This window comes from Benincasa hispida, chromosome 9 (genome assembly GCF_027475165.1).
Source record: "Benincasa hispida cultivar pf3 chromosome 9, pf3_genome.v1.1, whole genome shotgun sequence".
Classification (NCBI taxonomy): Eukaryota; Viridiplantae; Streptophyta; class Magnoliopsida; order Cucurbitales; family Cucurbitaceae; genus Benincasa; species Benincasa hispida.
The window spans coordinates 45,957,427-45,980,076 of record NC_143486.1 but is presented as its reverse complement, the minus strand read 5'-3'; the positions used below and the strand labels follow the sequence as shown (position 1 = coordinate 45,980,076).

The 22,650-nt window shown below is 37.7% G+C and overlaps 1 protein-coding gene across 1 annotated transcript; it reads left to right on the top strand.

Moving 5' to 3' along the window:
* The first annotated feature begins 6,108 nt into the window (after positions 1–6,108).
* On the top strand, positions 6,109–8,369 carry LOC120084735 (subtilisin-like protease SBT3.4). Its single transcript, XM_039040559.2, has 3 exons — positions 6,109–6,426; positions 6,802–6,899; positions 6,999–8,369. The coding sequence occupies exons 1-3, from the start codon at positions 6,206–6,208 to the stop codon at positions 7,076–7,078; spliced, it is 399 nt and encodes a 132-aa protein (XP_038896487.2). The 5' UTR covers positions 6,109–6,205; the 3' UTR covers positions 7,079–8,369.
* Positions 8,370–22,650: the final 14,281 nt, after the last annotated feature.

Genomic DNA, 22,650 nt, shown 5'->3' with positions numbered 1-22,650 from the left:
AAAGATTATAGAGCCATGGAGCCTCTTGAGTTAGTATATTCTGACCTTTGTGGTCCTATGAATGTGCGAGCCCGAGGTGGCTATGAGTATTTTATCAATTTTACTGGATTACTCCAAGTACAGGTATGTTTATCTTATGCAACGGAAGTCTAAATCCTTTGAAAAGTTCAAAGAGTTCAAGGCTAAAGTTGAAAACACATTGGGTAGATGGATTAAAACATTTCGATCGGATCGAAGTGGAGAGTTTTTGGACTCGAGATTCCAGGACTATTTGATAGAACATGGAATCGTTTTCCAACTATCAGCTTCGGGTACACCTCAGCATAATGGTGTAGCGGAGAGAAGAAATAGAACCTTGTTGGACATGGTTCGTTCGATGATGAGTTATGCTTCCTTACCGGACTCGTTTTGGGTTTCGCAGTGGAGACTACAGTATACATACTCAACTGTGTTCCTTCTAAGAGTTTTTTTAGAACACCTCTGGAGTTGTGGAACGGGCGTAAAGCTAGTTTACATCACTTTCGCATTTGGGGTTTCCTTGCATATGTGCTTGAGGCTAATAACAAGAAGTTGGAACCACGGTCGAGGTTATGCCTCTTTGTAGGCTACCCCAAAGGTACACGAGGGGGTTATTTTTATGATCCGACGAAAAATAGGGTGTTTGTTTCCATGAACGCTACTTTCCTGAAGGAGGATCATATAAGGGAGCACAGTCCACGAAGTAAAGTCGTGTTACGTGAGCTTTCCAATGAAACTATTGAGACTTCAACAAGAGTTATTGAAGAGCTTGCTACATCTACAAGAGTTGTTGATGGGAGTTCATCTAGTAGGTCGGTTCCACCTCAAGATTTGAGGGAACCTCGACGTAGTGGGAAGATTGCGAACCCACCCGTTCGCTATCTAGGTTTCACGGAAATCCTTGCTATGGTAGCAGATGGCGACGTTGAGGATCCGTTGTCTTATCAGAAGGAAATGGAGGATGTTGACTGGGATGAATGGGTCAAGGCGATGGATCTTGAGATGGAGTCGATGTACTTCAACTCAGTATGGAATCTTATAGATCAGCCTGATGGGGTAAGACTTATAGGTTGTAAATGGATCTACAAGCGAAAACGGGGTGCTGATAGGAAGGTACAGACTTTCAAGGCTCAACTTGTGGTAAAGGGTTATACCTAGGTAGAGGAAGTCGACTATGAGGAGACTTTCTCATCTGTTTCCATGTTAAAGTCGATCCGCATCCTACTATCCATTGCAGCTTATTATAATTATGAGATCTGACAAATGGATGCCAAGACGACCTTTCTGAATGAAAATCTTGAGGAGACCATTTACATAGTTCAACTCGAGGGATTCATAGCCCAAAGTCAGGAGCAAAAGGTTTCCAAGCTAAATCGGTCCATTTATGGGCTGAAACCGGCGTCTCGATCTTGGAACATACGGTTTGATATTGCGATCAAGTCGTATGGCTTTGACCAAAATGTTGATGAACCTTGTGTCTACAAGAAGATCATCAATGCTTCAGTAGTCTTCTTAGTGTTGTACGTAGGTGATATACTACTCATTGGGAATGATGTAGGTCTACTGACTGCAATTAAGAACTGGTTAGCGACCCAATTCCAAATGAAAGATTTGGGAGAGGCTCAGTTTGTTCTAGGTATACAGATCATTCGGGATCGTAAGAACAAAGTGTTAGCACTATCTCAGGCATCGTACATTGACGAGATGTTGCTCAAGTACTCGATGCAGGACTCCAAGAGGGGCCTACTACCGTTCAGGCATGGAGTCACTTTGTCTAAGGACATGTGTCCTAAGACGCCTCAAGAGGTTGAGGAAATGAGACGTATCCTATATGCGTTTGTCGTTGGCAGTTTGCAATGCTCTGTACTCGTCCAGACATCTACTACGCTGTGGGCATAGTTAATACGTATCAGCATAACCCAGGCCAGGGTCACTGGACCGCAGTGAAGAATATCCTCAAATATCTTTGAAGAATGAGGAACTACATGCTCGTGTATGGTTCTAGGGATTTAATCCTTACCGGATACACGGATTCTGACTTTCAGATTGATAAGGACTCTCGCAAGTCCACATCAGGGTCAGTCTTTAACGGAGGAGCTATAGTGTGGCAAAGCACTAAGCAGGGGTGCATCGCCGACTCCACTATGGAGACGGAGTACGTAGCGGCTTGCGAAGCTGCTAAGGAGGTCGTATGATGCAAGAAGTTCTTAACAAAATTAGAAGTTGTTCTCGATATGTCTAGGCCCCTTACCCTATATTGTGATAATAGTGGGGCAGTGACGAACTCCAAGGAGTCGAGAAGTCATAGACGCGACAAACACATAGAGCGGAAGTATCATATGATCTGCGAGATAATGCATTGAGGGGACGTGATTGTCACACAGATCACTTTAGAGCACAATGTTGCTGACCCGTTTACGAAGGCTATCATGGCTACAGTGTTTGAGGTTCACCTATGGAGCATGGGTCTATAGGATCGCTCGCGGCTGGACTAGGGCAAGTGGAAGATTTTATTGTACTGGGCTTTTATGCCCTAGTTTATTGTTTTGTACTAGTTTTATGTACACCCCACTTCGCTTTAGGACAAGTTGGAGATTGTTGGGGTTGATGCTCTAAAGCCTCGTGTCCTATAGTTTGTAAACAGTTTGTACGAATGCTTGCATTGTATAATATATGATATTTACTTCACATCTTGTTTTTTGTTCAGTTGCATGTTTTATTTTCTTTACCACAAACCAGTAAACATAAAATCCCTGGTTATTTGTATGTCACTTAAGCATGTATGTGGTGACATATAAGTAGATTATGTATTGAGTGATAACCAAAATGGTTTGTAAAATATGGATATAGGAGGGAAACCTTATCCTAGTAACGCTACGGATGTGGCCTGCTTTGTGGAATGGTCACAAGTGTTGTGACTTGTCACAAATGGTCTTATTTTGATCATTCGTGTTGAGGACATGCGAGCAAGGACGTCCTATACAAAGAGTTTGTATAAGACCTGACCACGAAGTGTTAACGTCTCATTATATAACACCGTTCATGACATAGACTTCACTTCACTAGGATGAGCATAGGTAACATGACCTCAATCTTGAGAGAGTTGGGAACTCCTGCCATTGAGGGTGGTCCTTTGATTTGTATGGGTGCGAGTGGCTAGGTCGTTGATTCAAACCTACCATTTTGGGGATTCGTCTGATTTGGGAGTTAAAAAATTCAGCTACACAAGATGGAATTCACTCCTTCCTCGAAGCAAGGGTAAGTAGATAGATAGCTCCTTTAAGGGCGGATTCCAGGGCTTGAACAATGTGGCACCACATACCTTCTCTTGGACCAAGAGGTGTTCACACATATTTGGACTATGTTGTATTGTTCATTAGAAGAATTAGTGGTACTTAAGGAGTGAGATGTAACTACAGGGGCCAAATGATAAATTGGCCCAGCTGTACTTACGAGCATCTATGAAGGGTCATCGTACTCATGATTGGTTATATTCGATGGACATAGAAATATATATGTGGTAAGAAGAGTTCAGCTGTTGGTGGAATACCTGACAGTTAGCGGATGGTGGATCTCTTGACTAAAGAGTTTAGTCAGCTATTCACGTACCGTTAGAGCTTCGAGCCATAGGTCCATTAGATCCCCTGGGTAGCTTGGATAAAGTCGAGATTCAGTGTTTGGGTTAATTTGAAATGTTCAAATTGACAAGAGGAAGTTCGATTATATATGATATAATTGGACATGCTAGTTATATATGATATAATTGGCTAAATGTATGAGATACATTATTTTGGAGGAAATTTAGATATAAATATGATTTATATCATGTGGAGGAGAAATTACTATAGTAGATATGTGATATCAAACTATAGGTTAAGAATATAATATGATTATATTCATTAATTAATAAATTGGTTAATTATATGATAATTGGCCTAAAACTTCTCTCGGACGTGCGTTGTGGGAGAATTCGAAGTCAGCTATTGTAACCGAAGAATAAAATGAAATTTTGTTTCATTTTGAAAAAAGTTCATGAAAAATCACATAGGTGTGAAAACGTTACGATCGCATAGTTTGAGTGCCGATACGATAGTCGCTCATCGCTTAAACGATTGCACGCTAGTTCCTAAACGATTGCTTAGCTTTCCTAAACTATCGCATAGTGTGTCGCGTTTTCTAAACGATCGTCTTCCATTTATTACTAAACGATCGTTTAGTAAAACCTACACGATCGTGTAGGTTCTTCTAAACGATAAGCATATAGATATACGATAGCTCCTTTTCTCTCCCACTTGCTTATCGTCAACACGATTTATTCTTTCTCTAACCTCTATATAACTCACCAAAGACCACACTTTGGATTCTCACTCCGCGAATACCAAATGCCTCATTTTGGTGGTGTCGTCCCCGCTGATGTTCACTTGTTCGTGACTGTTCGTGTTGCTGTCGTTCTTGTAGATGATCGTACTGCTGCATCCGACTTGTTTGCTGGGCAATAGAGATCGCGTAGAGGTCTTCCGCTGCGTTTGAGTTCAAAGCTTGAAGAGGGTCTTTAACTGGTATGAGAACTCTTTCTTTTGTATTTTATTGTTCAAAGCATGCCGTTAATTAGTGTAAATTACATAACTGTCTGTTAGAATGTATGTGTTGTATTTTGGTCACAATGAAATTAGAAATATTTGAACGCGCTCATGGATTCTCTTCGTTAAGAGTTCCTTCAAGATGGAGTCTCAAACCTAGAGTGAGCTTAGGTGAACGGTTGAGTGATTGAGCTATTCGGGAGTCATTGCAATTGTGTAACTATTACAGATAAATATTACGCTGTAATTGCTTATCATTGATATTAGTGAAGTTATCTTTCATGGCCACACTACCCCACAGACGTAGGTGGTTTACATCGAACTTGGTTACCAATCTCTATTGTTCTTTGATATGTTTTTTTATTTCTTGTAATTGTTTTGTGGAATGTTGTAACATTGTTTGTAACATTGTTAACATGCAATAGACACCTTCATACATTTTTCAGTCTATGTCTTTACCATAGTCATGAGTAGTTGAGTTCATATTTCTAGGTTTCTAACGTATTTGTGGTTGACAAACTATTTTTATTTTTTCCCTAGATTAATATATGTATTTTTCGCTCTAGCATGTTTGTTCTTAATGTGATTAAACTTGTGGCCAATGTTTAGTTGATTCTTGTCTTGTTTCTTGTTCTAGAGAGAGGGTGTTGGGTTAGATCTAACTAGCTAGACTGTTGTTCATATGCACGAGAGTGATACATGAGCAATAAAGTTTGATAATGAAGAGTTTTAGTGTCATGTTGGTTAATTGATTGCAAGATATTGAGTTATAACTAGTTGTAAGAAAAGGTTGAGCACAAGAGAGAATAAATGGACCTTAGGCTTTTAGGTCTATAATTGACATGAAATCAACTTAAGGGTTAGACAACTGATTAACCATCATGGGCTGACCTAGTGGTAAATATGGGGGCATGACTTTCATAAAGGGCTAAGAGATCATGGGTACAATCCAAGTGGTGGCCATCTCCCTAGGATTTAATATCCTACAAGTCTCTTTGACACTCAAATATTATAGGGTTAAGCCGTTTTTCCTGTGAGATTAGTTCGAGGTAACTGGTATATGAAATAGTATATCATTGATAAACCTATCGATACACAAATAGAGTAAAATTGGATCAATAAAAAAATAGATAGGGTAATTAAATTTTTTGCTATACTTGCAAATGTATTGAAAAAAAATACAACAATTACTAGATTTACAAATATACTAATGTCTTTTTTTTCTATTTTCGGAACTACTTACAAGTGGAAATAACTAATAATTACGTTTTGTTTCATAAATATGCTACAAAACATACATTCAAAAATAGTGAAAAACAAAATACGAAATACACTTTTGCTTTATTCTTGGTACAAGTCATTTACAACTTTATATATTTAGAAAACCACCCCTAAATTATGCAAACAAACAACTCACGAAATTACTTAAAATTACTTGAGAAAACAAGAATCCAGAAAATCCTCTGTCCTAAAAAAACCAACTAGTGGAAAACCTTTCTATATAATTCATGTCCATATTTCTTTGGAGAAAAAACAACAAAATTAATACTTCTTAATTTTTGTACAAAATTGTGACTCTCTATTCCTATATCATTGAAGCTGAAAGAATGGCAAATACGAAGATGAATTTCTCTTCATTTACCTTGTATCTTGTTTTATTGTTCACAATTTCTCTGAATTCGCTTCTTATCTCTGCAATAATATCCGACAAATCCGCCTCCAAGATTGACGTACCATCGTCATTGCATATCGTCTACACCACTGAGAGGCCTAGCAACGAGGAACCTGAGGCATTTTACATCCAAATCCTAGCTTCTGTTCTCGGCAGGTATGTTTTCAATAATAAATCATTCAAAAAAGCCTGCCAGAACGTGGGTAGACGAAACATTATTCAATGAGGTTACCATGATAACGTTCATAGTTTGCACTGTTGGATGTAGATTCTAAAATTTGCATGCTCTTAAAAATCGTGAGATACAGATTTAATATGCTTTTACAATTTCTCTGTCATACATCAAAACAGTACAAAGATGCTCTCTTCAAATTAGTTATCGTCGCTTACCATGGTTTATTATTAGGAGCATCCACATTTAAACGACTGGATCATTGAGTAATTTTTCGTTTTCTAAATATTCCTTTGTGTGAAATGATCATGGGATAATCTAGGGTAAATTTTTTGCGTCATTTTGTTGTTTTGTTGCAGTGAAGAAGCTGCTAAGAAAGCTCTTGTGTATAGTTTTAAGAGTTCTATGAATGGCTTTGCTGCTGACTTGACTCCCGATCAAGTCAAGAAGATTTTGGGTAACTATCACTCGTTAACAGTATGATTTCTTTTAATAACAACTTAGAATGTGATTAAATATTCCCTCACATTTATTTTATATTTTGGGACTTTGGCAGCACAACCAGGAGTTCTAAATGTTTTACAAGGCGTTAATTATGAACTGCAGGCAACAGGAGAAAAGAATAATGATGTATAGAAGAACTTGAAGTTCTTTCTTCAAATTTGATCTCTATGGTTTGGAGAATTTAGTTCGATGGTTTATATTTAGAATTTAGTTCATATAGTTTGATAAAACTTTCACAGATAAACCTAACGGTGGGGTTATTTATGATGATTTTACTAAACTATAGAGATTATATAAGAGATTTTATTAAACTATAAAGACTAAACTTCTACTTTTTAAAACCATAGAACCTAAATTCTTACTTTCTCCAAACCATAGAGATCAAATTTACAATTTAACCTAAAATGTATTTGGTGTGAAACCATCAACTTAAGGTGTTTTTATATATGTTAATTTAAATTACAGTTGATGTAAGACTTGTAACTTAGTGGTTTCATTCATCAATTTATCACAAAGATAGGGTTATTTAACTAACAACCTAATCGACTAATCTGAAAATATCAGGCAAACTCCCTGTAGGAAGAACTAATTCTTCATATGACGAATTAATTCTTAAATTAACTAAATAACGGTGATGAGATACATTCCATATATACTACCTAATTAGTCGTATTAGGCCCAAGGATTCATTAGGATGATTAATTAAACTAAGTTTAATTTTATCATTTTCCTATTTCTAAGGTCCGTTAGGTTCAATAGGATGAACATGGAAAAACCTTACATTAGACTATAACCGTATTTCGGTCTATTACTACTAAAATTAAGCATGAGTTTAATGAAAATTAAGAATTTTCAACATATGCGTAGTTAAAGTGAGAATACAAGCTAACCAATAGGTCAACTTACTCGATCAAACATGTTCATAAATCAAAACAAGAGAAAAATAGTAAATTAGAGAAACTCATAGCATTACATTCAAAATCTTACAAAAACAAAAGAGATTGTTTGGGGCACTGACTTGAACTCATATGTCTGGATTTATGTCTATGGAGTTTATGTCTCTATTTGGAGTATGTAGTTCTTTTGTTTGAGTTAGAAAGTTTGTGTTTATGGTGCTGAGATGAGTTAATATCAGGGGTATCGTAGTGTAATTTTTTCTGACATAAAAGGGCTATTTGGAGCGTTGAGTTGAGATATGATATCTGAAGTTCATCTATGGGAATTCATGTCTGTGGAGTTCATATATCTATGTTTGGGTGTGAAGTTATTTGATTTGAGTTCGTATGTCTATATTAAGAGTGTACCAATGAGTTCATAAGCTATTTCTTAACTCTAAATAATCTCCTTATTCCTAATTTTTCTCCCATGAATTTCTTCTTCTTCTTCTTAATTCCTCTAAATTTAGAGGTTCATCAGAGAACAAATTCTAATTTTCATTAATTCTTGCTAAAAAATGTTCCAGAAAAAAATCTCTATTTTATGGTTTTTTGTTTTTGTTTTGTTTTTTTTTTTTTTTTTTTTTGTTACATACTTTTCAACAACATACTTTCTTTTTCAAATATTATTAACACTTATTTGATATGTGAATTCAAATAAATAAGAATATATTTTACAATTTTTTTATATATAAATATTGCACTTAACATAAACAAAATACTATATGATCAACAACCCTACAACAAACTTTAACAGTCACCGGTCTTATAATAGTTGGAGGTGGTTGCCGAAGATAATTATCAAAGATGATTTTCATCGGAGTTTGTAGTCGGAGATGGTTGTCAAAGCCTGAAGTTGGTACATGAAGGTTACATTAGAGTTGGTCATTAGAGTTTGTCGTTAAAGGTGGTTGTCAGAGCTCGGATTTGGCCGTCGAAATTGGTCATCAAAATTGGCCATTGAAATTTGCCGTCGAAGTTGTTCATCAAAGATGATTTTTTCTAGAGTTTGTAGTCAAACGTGATTGTTGGATCTTAGAATTGGTCACACAAAGGTGATTTTCAGAGTTGGTCTTCAGAGTTTGTTGTCAATGAAGGTTATCGGAGCCCAAAATTAGTTGTCGGAGCTAGTCGTCGGAGTTGTCATCGAAGGTTGTTGCTGAAGCTTGGAGTTGGTTTCCAAAGTACAGCAGCAGTAGTTGCCAACAGTGACCGATAGATGAAGTCATTGATAACATTGGAAGAAATGAGAGTTAGGGTGAGTTGGTAAAATATACCAACTCAACTCCACCAATATTTAAAGTTGGTGGGCCAAACATTGAGTTGGTATATTTTACCAATCCAACTTAACTCATGTTTGTGTGCCAAACACCTCCAAATAGTCTATTTTTATGGTGATTGTTTTTGTTTGGTGGGTTGCATTTTGTTTCATTGTTGTTTTTTTAATGTACACATGTATTGTTCGGAGTTTTGGAGAATGAGGTTTATGGTTTAATTTTGGATCTTGTATTTTAATTTTTTTTAATTAAGCAATCATTTTACATACAGGGGCCAAATGAACCATTAATAAGGTTTATAGTTAGACAAAATTATATTGGATTCATTGAAACAAAACAAATTTAGATTTATATTGTAAGCGAAATATCTTCAAAACGTAATTGTACTATAATGACCTTATTAATGGTTATGTTACATGTTTGAAACAAAAAATATGTAACAAATGGCCACAATCTCCGACCCACTTATATGATACAAAAAAAATTGTATATGGTATGGGCCAACAAATGGTTAAGTCCACTTACACATAAAAGTTACATTAAATGTTCATCAAAATCTTCTATATAATAGATATGTTCAACAACTTCCTTTAACCTCCAAAACTCTCGTTCATAAATATATTTTTGTCATGATACAAGCCTCTATTTGAATTAACTAAAAAATGCTTTTCAAAAGGTCATTTTCATTTAAATACTTTTGACAATCATGTGTTTGGCAACTCTTTCTCAAAATTGTTTTTATGTACAAGTTTGTTTGGTTTGTTATATGTTAAAAGTGTTTTTATTACTGTCAAATTACTATAAAGGATTACTATAAAATACTATGAAGTATTAATTTAAAATAATGGTCATTGGGGTTGGTGGAGGTGGCTACTAATGGAGGTTGCTGAAGTTGGTTGCCGACAGTCGTGGTTGGATGTGGTTAGAGTGGTTGCCAGTAGAAGTAGCCAGTCTGTTTTATTCATATGTTATTTCTCTTCTACTGTTTTTTTTTTTTATTTTTTTCAATCTAATACTAAGTAGCCACGTGTATGGTTTCTTTTTAATGTGTGCCGCAACGTCATGTCGAGTGGTTGACGTCCTTTCCTAAGGGTTTCTTTTAAGGTGAAAAATTTTGAGTTGCCACCAACCATTTTAAGGTATGATTGGTCTCCCATTAAAAAAATAAAAATAAAAATGATCTATTTTTCAAAAAATAGAGGCCGTTGATTGTAGGGAAGGTATTAGCACCCTACAACACCTGTTTTAAAAAGTCGTTTTACTCTGTGATCCAATATTATAAATAGACCTTAGGCTTTTAGGCCTATAATTGACATGAGATCAACTTAAGAGTTAGACAATTGATTAACCATCATGGGTTGAATTAATGATAAATATTGGGCCATAACTTTCGTAAAGGGCTAAGAGATCATGGGTACAATCCACATGGTGGCCATTTGCCTAGGATTTAATATCCTACGAGTCTCTTTGACGCCCAAATATTATAGGGTTAGGCAGCTTGTCCTGTGAGATTAATTCGAGGAGTGTGTAAGTAGACTCAGAAACTCATAGATATATAAAAAAAAGAGCTACACAATTGATTCGGTTAATCCAATAATGAAGTCAATACTCTTAGGATGAGTCTCTATCTAGTCGTCATCTTGTTTAGGATTCGCAAAAAAACCCAACGGGGTGGCTCCCCACAGGGACCCGCCCTATTCGGGACGAGGATTCCCCAGTTTGACCGGGGATGGGGTCAAACCGGAGAATTTAATCGGGGCCCCATCTGGGGACAGGGACAGTATCCCCGCCCCGACCCCATCCCCGACCCCGACCCCAAATTTATATATATATATATATTTATAAATAAATAAATAAATATATATATATATATATATTTAGAAATTTTATAAACTTATATATAAAAAGACCCAAAAATTTAAAATCCCAAAACTCAAAAGCCTTTCCCTAAAGTCTAAATCCCTAAAATTAATTCCCTCCGCTCCCCTCTCTGTCGAGTCGACTGTCTCTTAGTCTCTGTGTCATGTGTGAACTGTGAAGGTGAACTTGAAATGTCTCGACTCTACACCACACCACGATACCACCTACTCTACTGCCTTGCCTTGCCTCAGCCTCACAACGTTTACGTTCAGAACTTCAGTATCCCTTTCTTCCTGCCAACCTTTCGAGTCTCGCTCTCTGCCTGCCGGTGCTGGCTACCGAGTCCCCTCTCGCCCAAAATCAAATCTCTCCCGGCCTCTCGCAGTCTCGCCCAAATCCCTCCCCTCTCGCTCTCGCTCATAGTTTCGTCCATCCCCTTTCGCTCTCGCTCATCCAATCCATCCACTCTCGCTCTCGCTCATAGTTTCTGCAGCCCTCTCGCTCTCGCTCGTCCATCCGATCTCACTCTCGCTCGTCCCTCCCCTCTTGCTCTCGCTCGTCCCTCCGCTCTCGCTCATCCCACTCCACAGTCCACTCCATAAAACAGGCCCTCTCCACTCCATCCTTCATTAAAGTCTACCTTAGTTGAGAAGTCCGTCCGGCGGCGTTTCAGGTGAAGATTCTACCAAAGGTGAAAAGCCTAGGTACAAGGCAAGGTTAATGGCTAAAGGATTTACTCAGAGAGAAGGAATAGACTATACTGAAATCTTTTCACTAGTAATAAAACAAACCTCTATTAGGCTTCTTTTATCTCTAGTTGCTCAGTATAATTTAGAATTAGATCAACTAGATGTTAAAACTACCTTCCTACATGGAAACGTAGATGAGGTTATATATATGGTTCAACCTAAAGGGTTTGAGGAAAAAGGTAAGGAAGACCTATATTGTCTCCTAAACAAGTCAATATATGGTCTAAAACAATCCCCTAGATGCTGGTACAGAAGGTTTAATGACTAAATAGAGAGCATAGGTTTTCAACAGAGTTCCTATGATATTTGTTCTTATATCAACTCTACTACCTATAAGGACAAAGTCTGCCTATTACTCTATGTTGATGATATGTTACTAGAAGGAAAGTCTAAGGATGATTTAACTCATGTCAAAAATCTCCTAAAGAGAGAATTTGACATGAAAGACTTAGGTCAGTCTAGAAAGATCCTTGGGATTGAAATTCAGAGGGACAGGACATCCTCAACCCTAACCATAAGTCAACTAAGCTACTGTGAAAAGGTTATAAACAGATTCAATATGACAAATGCAAGACCAGTCACTATTCCTATTGCTACACACTTTAAACTTTCCTCTGAGAACTCACCAAAAGAGACAGACATAGAACATTTAATTCAAATGCAATCAATTCCATACAATCAAGCAGTAGGGAGTCTAATGTACTTAATGATATCTACTAAACCAGACTTATCATTCAGCACTAGTTTAGTCAATAGATACATGTCTAACCCTAGAAAAAGACATTGGGAAGCAACAAAATGGATTTTAAGATATCTTATTTGGTCTAAACAGTCAAAATTAACATATCAAATTACTAATGAATCAAATTTAGAACTATATGGATATGTTGATTCAGATTTTACAAGTGACCAAGACAGAAGGAGATCTCTAGCAGGTTATTTATTCTTATTTGGTCCTGACTTGTTGTGTTGAAAAGCTAATTTACAGTCAATCACAGCATTGTCAACCACAAAAGCAGAGTATATGGCACTTTCAGAAGCAATAAAGGAAGCGTTGTGGTTAAAAGGATGGATGAAGGACTTTGGTATTAATCAAACAGTAGTTAAAATCTACTGTGATAACCAAAGAGCTATTCACCTTTCCAAAAACCCTCAGTATCATTCAAGGACCAAACATATAGATATCGAGTATCACTTTGTCAGAGATAGAATAGGGAAAGGAGAAGTCGAGGTGCTAAAAGTTCATACCACCGAGAACACAGCCGACATGCTTACCAAACCTATGAGTAAACTCAAGCTTGCTAGCTGTCTTGGTCAGATCGGGTTTTTGCTTCCTGAAAAAGGGTGAAGATATGTTAAATCCAGAAGGAGAAAAGGTTGCATGTTGAGCTTAAGGTGGAGATTTGAAGAATATAAGCTTATACATCAACATCAAAAAGCTGTTTCGCATTTCTTTAAACTTTACAGTTAGTTATTGTAACTACTTGTATCATAAATTAGTATATATACTCATCATTTACAAATTTTTAGATATAACAACAATACGTAACTTCAAGAAAACTTGAAAGATCTATAAAGAAAAAAGGGTCTATGACTTAACTTCTTAATAAAACTCTCTCCTTTCCGTGGACGTAGGCTTTCATAGCCGAACCACGTACATCGGTGAGTAAATTTCTTCTTCTCTTCTCATCGTCTACAAGATCGCTCATCGTTTACCATTTTCTTTATATTGTCTAAACGATCAAACAATCGTCTACCTTTTCTTCTAGAAATCGTCTACACGATTGCATGATCGTCTACCTTTTTACTTCTACCAACGTCTACCCGATTGCAAGCATCCTCCATCGTATACTCATAAAAAATCACACATATTAAACAAAAGGCATTAAGGTTAGAAGAAAGAAAAGATTACAGAAAGGCAGAGAACGAGAGAATCTGAAACCTAGAGAGAGAAAGGAAATTTTTTTTGCATTAATCACCCATCAAAAAATCAAAAGTCTTTTTCATTTTCCATCAGACAAAGATCAGTGGGATCAACCACGTGTAAGCCATCAGCTGGAAAATCGTGGGCTCTTCTCAACCACGTTCTTTACCAACCAAAGAAATTTGGGGCAAAGAATAGGGCCTTTTGAATTGGATTAGAAGTAAGGGCCTCATTTTATTATCATCATTTGGGCTAATTTGCTTTTCTTTTGCAGAAGCAAGCCCAACGAAGTGGTAGTAGGCCTAACAAGATATAATGTCTGAAGTTCATATGTCTGTGGAGTTCATATATCTATGTTTAGGGTGCAAAGTTATTTTATTTGAGTTCGTATTTCTATCTTTAAGGTGTAGAGATGAGTTCATATGTTCAAGATATCTGGTGCTTTTTTTTTAACTCTAAATAATTTGTTTATTCCTAATTTTTCTCCCATGAATTTCTTCTCCTTCTTCTTCTTCTTAATTTTAGTTTCAATTCCTCTAAATTTGGAGGTTCATCAGAGAACAAATGCCCATTTTCATTAATTCTTGCCAAAAAATGTTTTAGGAAAAAAATCTCTATTTTATAGTGCTTAAGGCATAAAATGCTTCACTTAAACCTTTCACGTCTCTCCTAAATAGTCCACACCGTGAGATCTACACTCGGCCTCGAGGCACCTTTGGCATGTCCCCCTAACAGATGGTGTTTAGGTAGATCAATATCAAGGTGGATGGAGAGAGTGTTCATAGTAAGTAGGAGCGGGAAGTGCGGCAGCATATCCCTCGGTCTCCCTCGTTGGGTTGAATAAAGTTATTGCGCATCACCTTGTGGCACCCTAGGAGTGTCCCTGTAAGAGGATAAGGTAACTTAGTCTCTTGTCCTAATCTACTTCTTCCCTATGGTGGGCTCATTAGGGTGGGACTCTGGCACCGAAAGCAAGGGGTCACACTTATGCGAAATTTTTAAAGATTAACAGTTCTAGACCAAAAAATGGTGGCTGTTAGGTTCAATTCCAAGAGTTGGTTCTGCCTAATGGTTGAGAATGTCTCATTTCAGCGAAGGGGCATCTGATCACCCCACCGGTGACGTTTGTCCTAACTCACTGGACATCATTGCAAAATAGAAGTCTTTAACTTAGGGTACTTGAAACTATTTTGCAAAACTGATTGGTTTAATGTGGTTTAGCAAAAATCTAATAAAGTTCTGTTCGTATTTTCATCAACAACTTTTTTAAAATGGCTATAGCCACATTAGCTTTGCTAAGCACCAAAAAATTAACTGGCGACAATTTCGCAACATGAAAACATATGATCACGACGATCCTAATCATCGATGTTCTCATGTTCACTCTTATGGAAGCCTGTCCTCCTATTCTAGCTCCAAATGTCGCTCGAAACGTTCGAGAGACATACGAACAATGGACACGGGCAAATGAGAAGGCCCGAGCCTATATCTTGGCAAGTCTTTCTGAAGTCTTGACCAAGAAACATGAGCCTATGGTCTCAGCACATGAAATCATGGAGTCCCTGTAGGGGATGTTTGGACAACCATCTGAACAACTTATGCATGAGGCTCTTAAATACATATTCAACTCCAAAATGGAAGAAGGCACCTCTGTTCGTTAACATGTGCTTAACATGATGGTCAACTTCAATGTGGCGGAGTTAAATGGGTCTACCATCGATGAGGGCAGTGAGGTTAGCATAATCCTGTATTATTTGCTGGTGAGCTTCCTGTACTTTGTTAGCAATGTGATTCTTAACATAGTGAAATATAACCTTACAATTCTCCTCAACGAGTTGTAGACCTTCCAATCTTTACTGAAAAATAAGGAGAGGAAGAAGAGAGAGGCAAATGTTGCTTTAGCCTCCAAGATGTTCCATAGAGGTTCAACCTCAGGAACGAAGTCTGCATCTTCTACTTCTAACTCTGCAAAGGGGAAGAAGAAGAAGGGTGGTAAGGGAAAAGAGAAGGCGCCTGCTAACCCATCGCCTGTCGCCTCAAGGAGGCGTCCACCGGTTGAAAAGGGAAAGTGTTTCCACAGCAATCAGGATGGACACTAGAAGAGGAACTGTTTTCACTATTTGAAAGAGAGGAAGGCAGCCAAGGCTAAGGCCAAGGCCGATAAAGGTAAATATGATTTACTAGTTCTTGAAACTTGTTTAGTGGAGAATGATGATTATGCCTGGATAATTGATTCGAGCACCACTAACCACGTTTGTTCTTCTTTTCAAGGGATTAGATCCTGGTGACAGCTGGAGGCTGGTGAGATGACGATGTGAGTAGGCACCGGGCATGTCGTCTCAGTTGTGGCAGTGGGAAGGCTCCAGTTAGCTGTACATAATAGGTTATTAGTTTTAAATGATGTATATATTGTTCCCGAACTTAAGAGGAACCTAATTTTTATAAAGTATTTGCTGCTATGTAAATACACTATTAGTTTTAATGTGGATAAAGTGTTTATTCATAAAGATGGTGTTATTATTTGTACAGAAAATCTGGAATCTAATTTATATGTGCTAAGGCCGTTAGCCATTAATTCCCTCCATAACACAGAATTATTTAAAACTGTCGTAACTCAAACAAAACGTCGACGTGTTTCTTCAAAAGAAAATACTCATCTTTAGCATCTTAGTTTAGGGCACATCAATCTCAATAGGATTAAGAGATTGGTGAAGAATGGACTTCTAAGTGAGTTAAAAGATAAATTTTTACCAGTGTGCAAGTCTTGCATTGAAGGTAAGATGACTAAACGACCTTTTACTTGAAAAGGTTATAGAGCCATGGAGCCTCTTAAGTTAGTACATTCTGACCTTTGTGGTCCTATGAATGTGCAAACTCGAGGTGGCTATGAGTATTTTATCAGTTTTACTAATGATTACTTCAGCTACGGGTATGTTTATCTTATGCAACGGAAGTCTGAATCCTTTGAAAAGTTCAAAGAGTTCAAGGCTGAAGTTGAAAACTCATTAGATAGACGGATTAAAACATTTCGATCGGATCGAGGTGGAGAGTTTTTAGACTTGGGATTCCAAGACTATTTCATAGAATATGGAATTGTTTCCCAACTCTCAGCGTCGAGTAAACCTCAGTAGAATGGTGTAGTGGAGAGGAGAAATAGGACCTTATTGGACATGATTCATTCGATGATGAGTTACGCTTCCTTACTGGACTCGTTTTGGAGTTTTGCAGTGGAAACTGCAGTATACATACTGAACTATGTTCCCTCCAAGATTTTTGTGAGAACACCTCTGGAGTTGTGGAACGGGCGTAAAGCTAGTTTACGTCACATCCGCATTTGGGGTTGCCCTACACATGTGCTTGAGGCTAATCCCAAGAAGTTGGAACCACGGTCGAGGTTATGCCTCTTTGTAGGCTACCCCAAAGGTACACGAGGGGGTTATTTTTATGATTCGACGAAAATAGGGTGTTTGTTTCCACGAACGCTACTTTCCTTGAGGAGGATCATATAAGGGAGCACAGTTCATGAAGTAAAGTCATGTTGCGTGAGCTTTCCAATGAAACTACTGAGACTTCAACAAGAGTTATTGAAGAGCTGCTACATCAGCAAGAGTTGTTGATGGGAGTTCATCTAGTAGGTCGGTTCCACCTCAAGATTTGAGGGAACTTCGATGTAGTGGAAGGGTTGCGAACCCGCCCGTTCGTTATCTGAGATTCAAGAAAATCCTTGCTATGGTAGCAGATGGTGACGTTGAGGATCCATTGGCTTATCAGAAGACAATAGAGCATGTTGACCGGGATGAACGGGTCAAGGCGATGGATCTCGAGATAGAGTCGATGTACTTCAACTCAGTATGGAATCTTATAGATCAGCCTAATGGGGTAAGATCTATAGGTTGTAAATGGATCTACAAGCAAAAATGGGGTGTTGATGGGAAGGTACAGACCTTCAAGGCTCGACTTGTGGCAAAGGGATATACTCAGGTAAAGGAAGTCAACTATGAGGAGACTTTATCGCATGTTGCCATGTTAAAGTCGATATGCATCCTTCTGTTCATTGTAGCTTATTATAATTAAGAGGTCTGGCAAATGGACGTCAAGACGGCCTTTCTAAATGGCAATCTTGAGGAGACCATTTACATGGTGCAACCCGAAGGATTCATAGCCACGGTTAGGAGCAAAAGGTTTGCAAGCTGAATCGGTCCATTTATCGGCTGAAACAAGCATATCGATCTTGGAACATACGGTTTGATACTGCGATCAAGTCATATGGCTTTGACCAAAACGTTGTTGAACCTTGTGTCTACAAGAAGATCATCAACGCTTCAGTAGTCTTCTTAGTGTTGTACGTAGACGATATACTACTCATTGGGAATGATGTAGGTCTACTAACTGCAGTTAAGAACTGGCTAGCGACCCAATTCCAAACGAAAGATATGGGAGAGGCTCAGTTTGTTCTAGGTATACAGATCTTTCGGGATCATAAGAACAAAGTGCTAGCACTGTATCAGGCATCGTACATTGACAAGATATTGCTCAAGTACTCGATGCAGGACTCCTAGAGAAGCCTACTGCCATTCAGGCATGGAGTCACTTTGTCTAAGGAAATGTGTCCTAAGATGCCTCAAGAGGTTGAGGAAATGAGATGGGTCCCATATGCATTTGTCGTTGGCAGTTTGATATACCCGATGCTCTATACTCGTCCAGACATCTGCTACACTGTGCGCATAATCAGTAGGTATCAATCTAACCCAGGCCAGGGTCACTGGACCGTAGTGAAGAATATCTTCAAGTATCTTCGAGGAACAAAAGACTACATGCTCGTGTATGGTTCTAGGGATTTTATCCTTACTGGATACACGGATTCTGACTTTCAAACTGATTAGGAATCTCGCAAGTCCACATCAGGGTCAGTCTTTACCCTTAACGGAGGAGTTGTACTGTGGCAAAGCACTAAGCAGAGGTGCATCGCCAACTTCACTATGGAGGTAGAGTACGTAGCGGCTTGCGAAGCTGCTAAGGATGGCGTCTAGCTCATGAAGTTCTTGACAAAACTGAAAGTTGTTCTAGATATGTCTAGGTCCATTACCCAATACTATGATAATAGTGGGGCAGTGGCAAACTCCAAGGAGCCGAGGAGTCACAGGCGCGACAAAAACATAGAGCGGAAGTATCATCTGATCCGCGAGATAGTGCATCGAGGGGACGTGATCGTCACATAGATCGCATCGGAGCACAATGTTGCTGACCCATTTATGAAGGCTCTCACGGCTATAGTGTTTGAGGGTCATTTACGGAGCATGGGTCTATAGGATCACCCGCGACTGGACTAGGGAAAGTGGGAGATTTTATTGTACTTGGCTTTTATGCCCTAGTTTATTATTTTGTACTAGTTTTATGACACCCCACTTCGCTTTAGGACAAGTGGGAGATTGTTGGCATTAATGCTCTAAAGGCTCGTGTCCAATAGTTTGTAAACAGTCTGTACGAACGCTTATGTTGTATAATATATGATATTTACTTCACATCTTTTGTTTGCTCAGTTGCATGTTTTATTTTCTTTACCACAAACCAATAAACATAAAATCCTTGGTTATCTGTATGTAACTTAAGCATGTATGTGGTGACATACAAGTGGATCATATCTTGAGTGATAACCAAAATTGTTTGTAGTATATGGATATAGGGGGGAAACCTTATTATGGTAACACTACGGATGCGGCTCGCTTTGTGGAATGGTTACAAGTGTTGTGATTTGTCACAAATGGTCTGATCCTAGTAATTCGTGTTGAGGAAATGCGAGCGGGGGCATCCTATACAAGGAGTTTATATAAGACCTGACCACGAAGTGTTAATGTCTCGTAATATAACACCGTTCATGACAGAGACTTCACTTCATTAGGATGACCATAGGTAAAATGACCTCAATTCTGAGTGAGTTGGGAACTCCTACAATTGAGGGCGGTCCTTTGATTTGTATGGGTGTGAGGGCTAGGTCGCCGATTAAAACCTACCATTTTAGGGATTCGTCTGATTTGGGAGTTGGGAACTCAGCTACACAAGATGGAACTCACTCTTTTCTCGAAGCAGAGCTAAGTAGATAGATAACTCCCTTAAGGTCAGATTCCAGAGCTTGAATGATGTGGCGCCATACACCTTCTCTTGGCCCGAGAGGTGTTCACACATAGTTGGACTATGTTGTATTGTTCATTAAAGGAATCAGTGGTACTTAAGGAGTGAGATATAACTACAAGGGTAAAATGATAAATTGGCCCAGTTGTACTTACGAGCATCTGTGAAGGGTCATCATACTCATGATTGGTTATATTCGATGGACACAGAAATATATCTGTGGTAAGAAGAGTTCAGTTGTTGGTTTTTAGTAGAATGTCTGGCAGTTAACAGATGATGGATCTCGTGGCTAAAGAGTTTAATCAGCTATTCACATACCGTTGGAGCTTCGAGCTACAGGTCCATTAGGTCCCTGGGTAGCTTGAATAAAGTTGAGATTCAGTGTTTAGGTTAATTTGAAATGTTCAAATTGACAAGAGGAAGTTCAATTATATATGATATAATTGGACATGTTAGTTATATATGATATAATTGGCTAAATGTATGAGATACATTATTTTGGAAGAAATTTAAATATAAATATGATTTATATCATGTGGAGGAGAAATTACTATAGTAGATATGTGATATCAAACTATAGGTTAAGAATATAATATGATTATATTCATTAATTAATAAATTGGTTAATTGTATGATAATTGGCCTAAAACTTCTCTCGGACATGCGTTAGTGGGAGAATTCGAAGTTAGTTATTGTAACCGAAAAATAAAATGAAAATTCATTTTGCAAAAAGTCCGTAAAAAATCGCATAGGTGTGAAAAACGTTACGATCGCATAGATTGAGTGCCTATACGATAGTCGCTCATCGCCTAAACAATCGCACACCAGTGCCTAAACGATCGTTTAGCTTTCCTAAACTATCGCATAGTATGCTGCGTTTTCTAAACGATCATCTTCTATTTACTAAACGATCGCTTAGTAAAACCTACACGATCGTGTAGCTTCTTCTAAACGATAAGCATATAGCTATACGATAGCTCATTTTCTCTCCCACTTGCTTACCGTCTACACGATTTGTTCTTTCTCTAACCTCTACCAAACTCACCAAAGATCACACTTTGGATTGTCACTCCGAGAATACCAAGGGCTTCATTTTGGTGGTGTCGTCTCCGCTGATGTTCACTTGTTTGTGACTATTCGTGTTGCTGCCATTCGTGTAGACGATCATGCTGCTGCTGCCGACTTGTTTGTTGGGCGATAGAGATTGCGTAGACGTCTTCCGTTGCGTCAGAGTTCAAAGCATGAAAAGGGTCTTCAACTGGTATGAGAACTCTTTCTTTTGTATTTTATTGTTTAAAGCATGTCGTTACTTAGTGTAAATTGCATAACTATCTGTTAGAATGTATGTGTTATATTTTGGTCACGATGAAATCGGAAAGATTCGAACGCGCTCATGGATTCTCTTCGTTAAGAGTTCCTTCAAGATGGAGTCTCAAACCTAGAGTGAGCTTAGGTGAACGGTTGAGTGATTCAGCTATTCGGGAGTTACTGCAATTGTGTAACTATTATTGATAAATATTACGCTGTAATTGCTTATCATTGATATTAGTGAAGTTATCTTTCATAGCCACGCTACCCCACAGACGTAGGTGGTTTACACCGAACTTGGTTACCAATCTCTATTGTTCTTTGATATGTTTTTTTATTTCTTGTAATTGTTTTGTGGAATATTGTAACATAGTTTGTAACATTGTTAACGTGCAATATACACCTTCTTACATTTTTCAGTTTATGTCTTTGCCATAGTCGTGAGTAGTTGAGTTCGTATTTCTAGGTTTCTAATGTATTTGTGGTTGACAAACTATTTTTATTTTTTCCATAGATTAATATATGTGTTTTTCGTTCTAGCGTGTTTGTTCTTAAAGTGATTAAACTTGTAGCCAATGTTTAGTTGATTCTTGTCTTGTTTCTTATTCTAGAGAGAGCGTGTTGGGTTAGATCTAGACTATTGTTCAAATATGCACGAGAGTGATACATGAGCAATAAAGTTTGATAACGAAGAGTTTTAGTGCCATGTTGGTTAATTGATTGCAAGATATTGAGTTATAACTAGCTGTAAGAAAAGGTTGAGCACAAGAGAGAATAAATGGACCTTAGGCTTTTAGGTCTATAATAGACATGAAATCAACTTAAGGGTTAGACAACTGATTAACCATCATGGGCTGACCTAATGGTAAATATGGGGGCATGACTTTCATAAAGGACTAAGAGATCATGAGTACAATCCACGTGGTGGCTATCTCCTTAGGATTTAATATCCTACGAGTCTCTTTGACACTCAAATATTATAGGATTAGGCGGTTTTTCCTGTGAGATTAGTTCGAGGTAACTGGTATATGAAATAGTATATCATTGATAAACCTATCGATACACCAATAGAGTAAAATTGGATCAATAAAAAAATAGATAGGGCAATTAAATTTTTTGCTATACTTGCAAATGTATTGAAAAAAAATACAACAATTACTAGATTTACAAATATACTAATGTCTTTTTTTTCTATTTTCGGAACTACTTAAAAGTGGAAATAACTAATAATTACGTTTTGTTTCATAAATATGCTACAAAACATACATTCAAAAATAGTGAAAAACAAAATACGAAATACACTTTTGCTTTATTCTTGGTACAAGTCATTTAAAACTTTATATATTTAGAAAACCACCCCTAAATTATGCAAACAAACAACTCACGAAATTACTTAAAATTACTTGAGAAAACAAGAATCCAGAAAATCCTCTGTCCTAAAAAAACCAACTAGTGGAAAATTACTTAAAACTTTATATAATTCATGTCCATATTTCTTTGGAGAAAAAACAACAAAATTAAT

Bases quoted from the DNA above. Each gene is read 5' to 3' on its own strand.
- LOC120084735 (XM_039040559.2), top strand. From the start codon at position 6,206: ATGGCAAATACGAAGATGAATTTCTCTTCATTTACCTTGTATCTTGTT. The intron at 6,427-6,801 runs GTATGTTTTCAA...GTTTTGTTGCAG, and splicing joins CTAGCTTCTGTTCTCGGCAG to TGAAGAAGCTGCTAAGAAAG. The intron at 6,900-6,998 runs GTAACTATCACT...GGACTTTGGCAG, and splicing joins TCAAGTCAAGAAGATTTTGG to CACAACCAGGAGTTCTAAAT.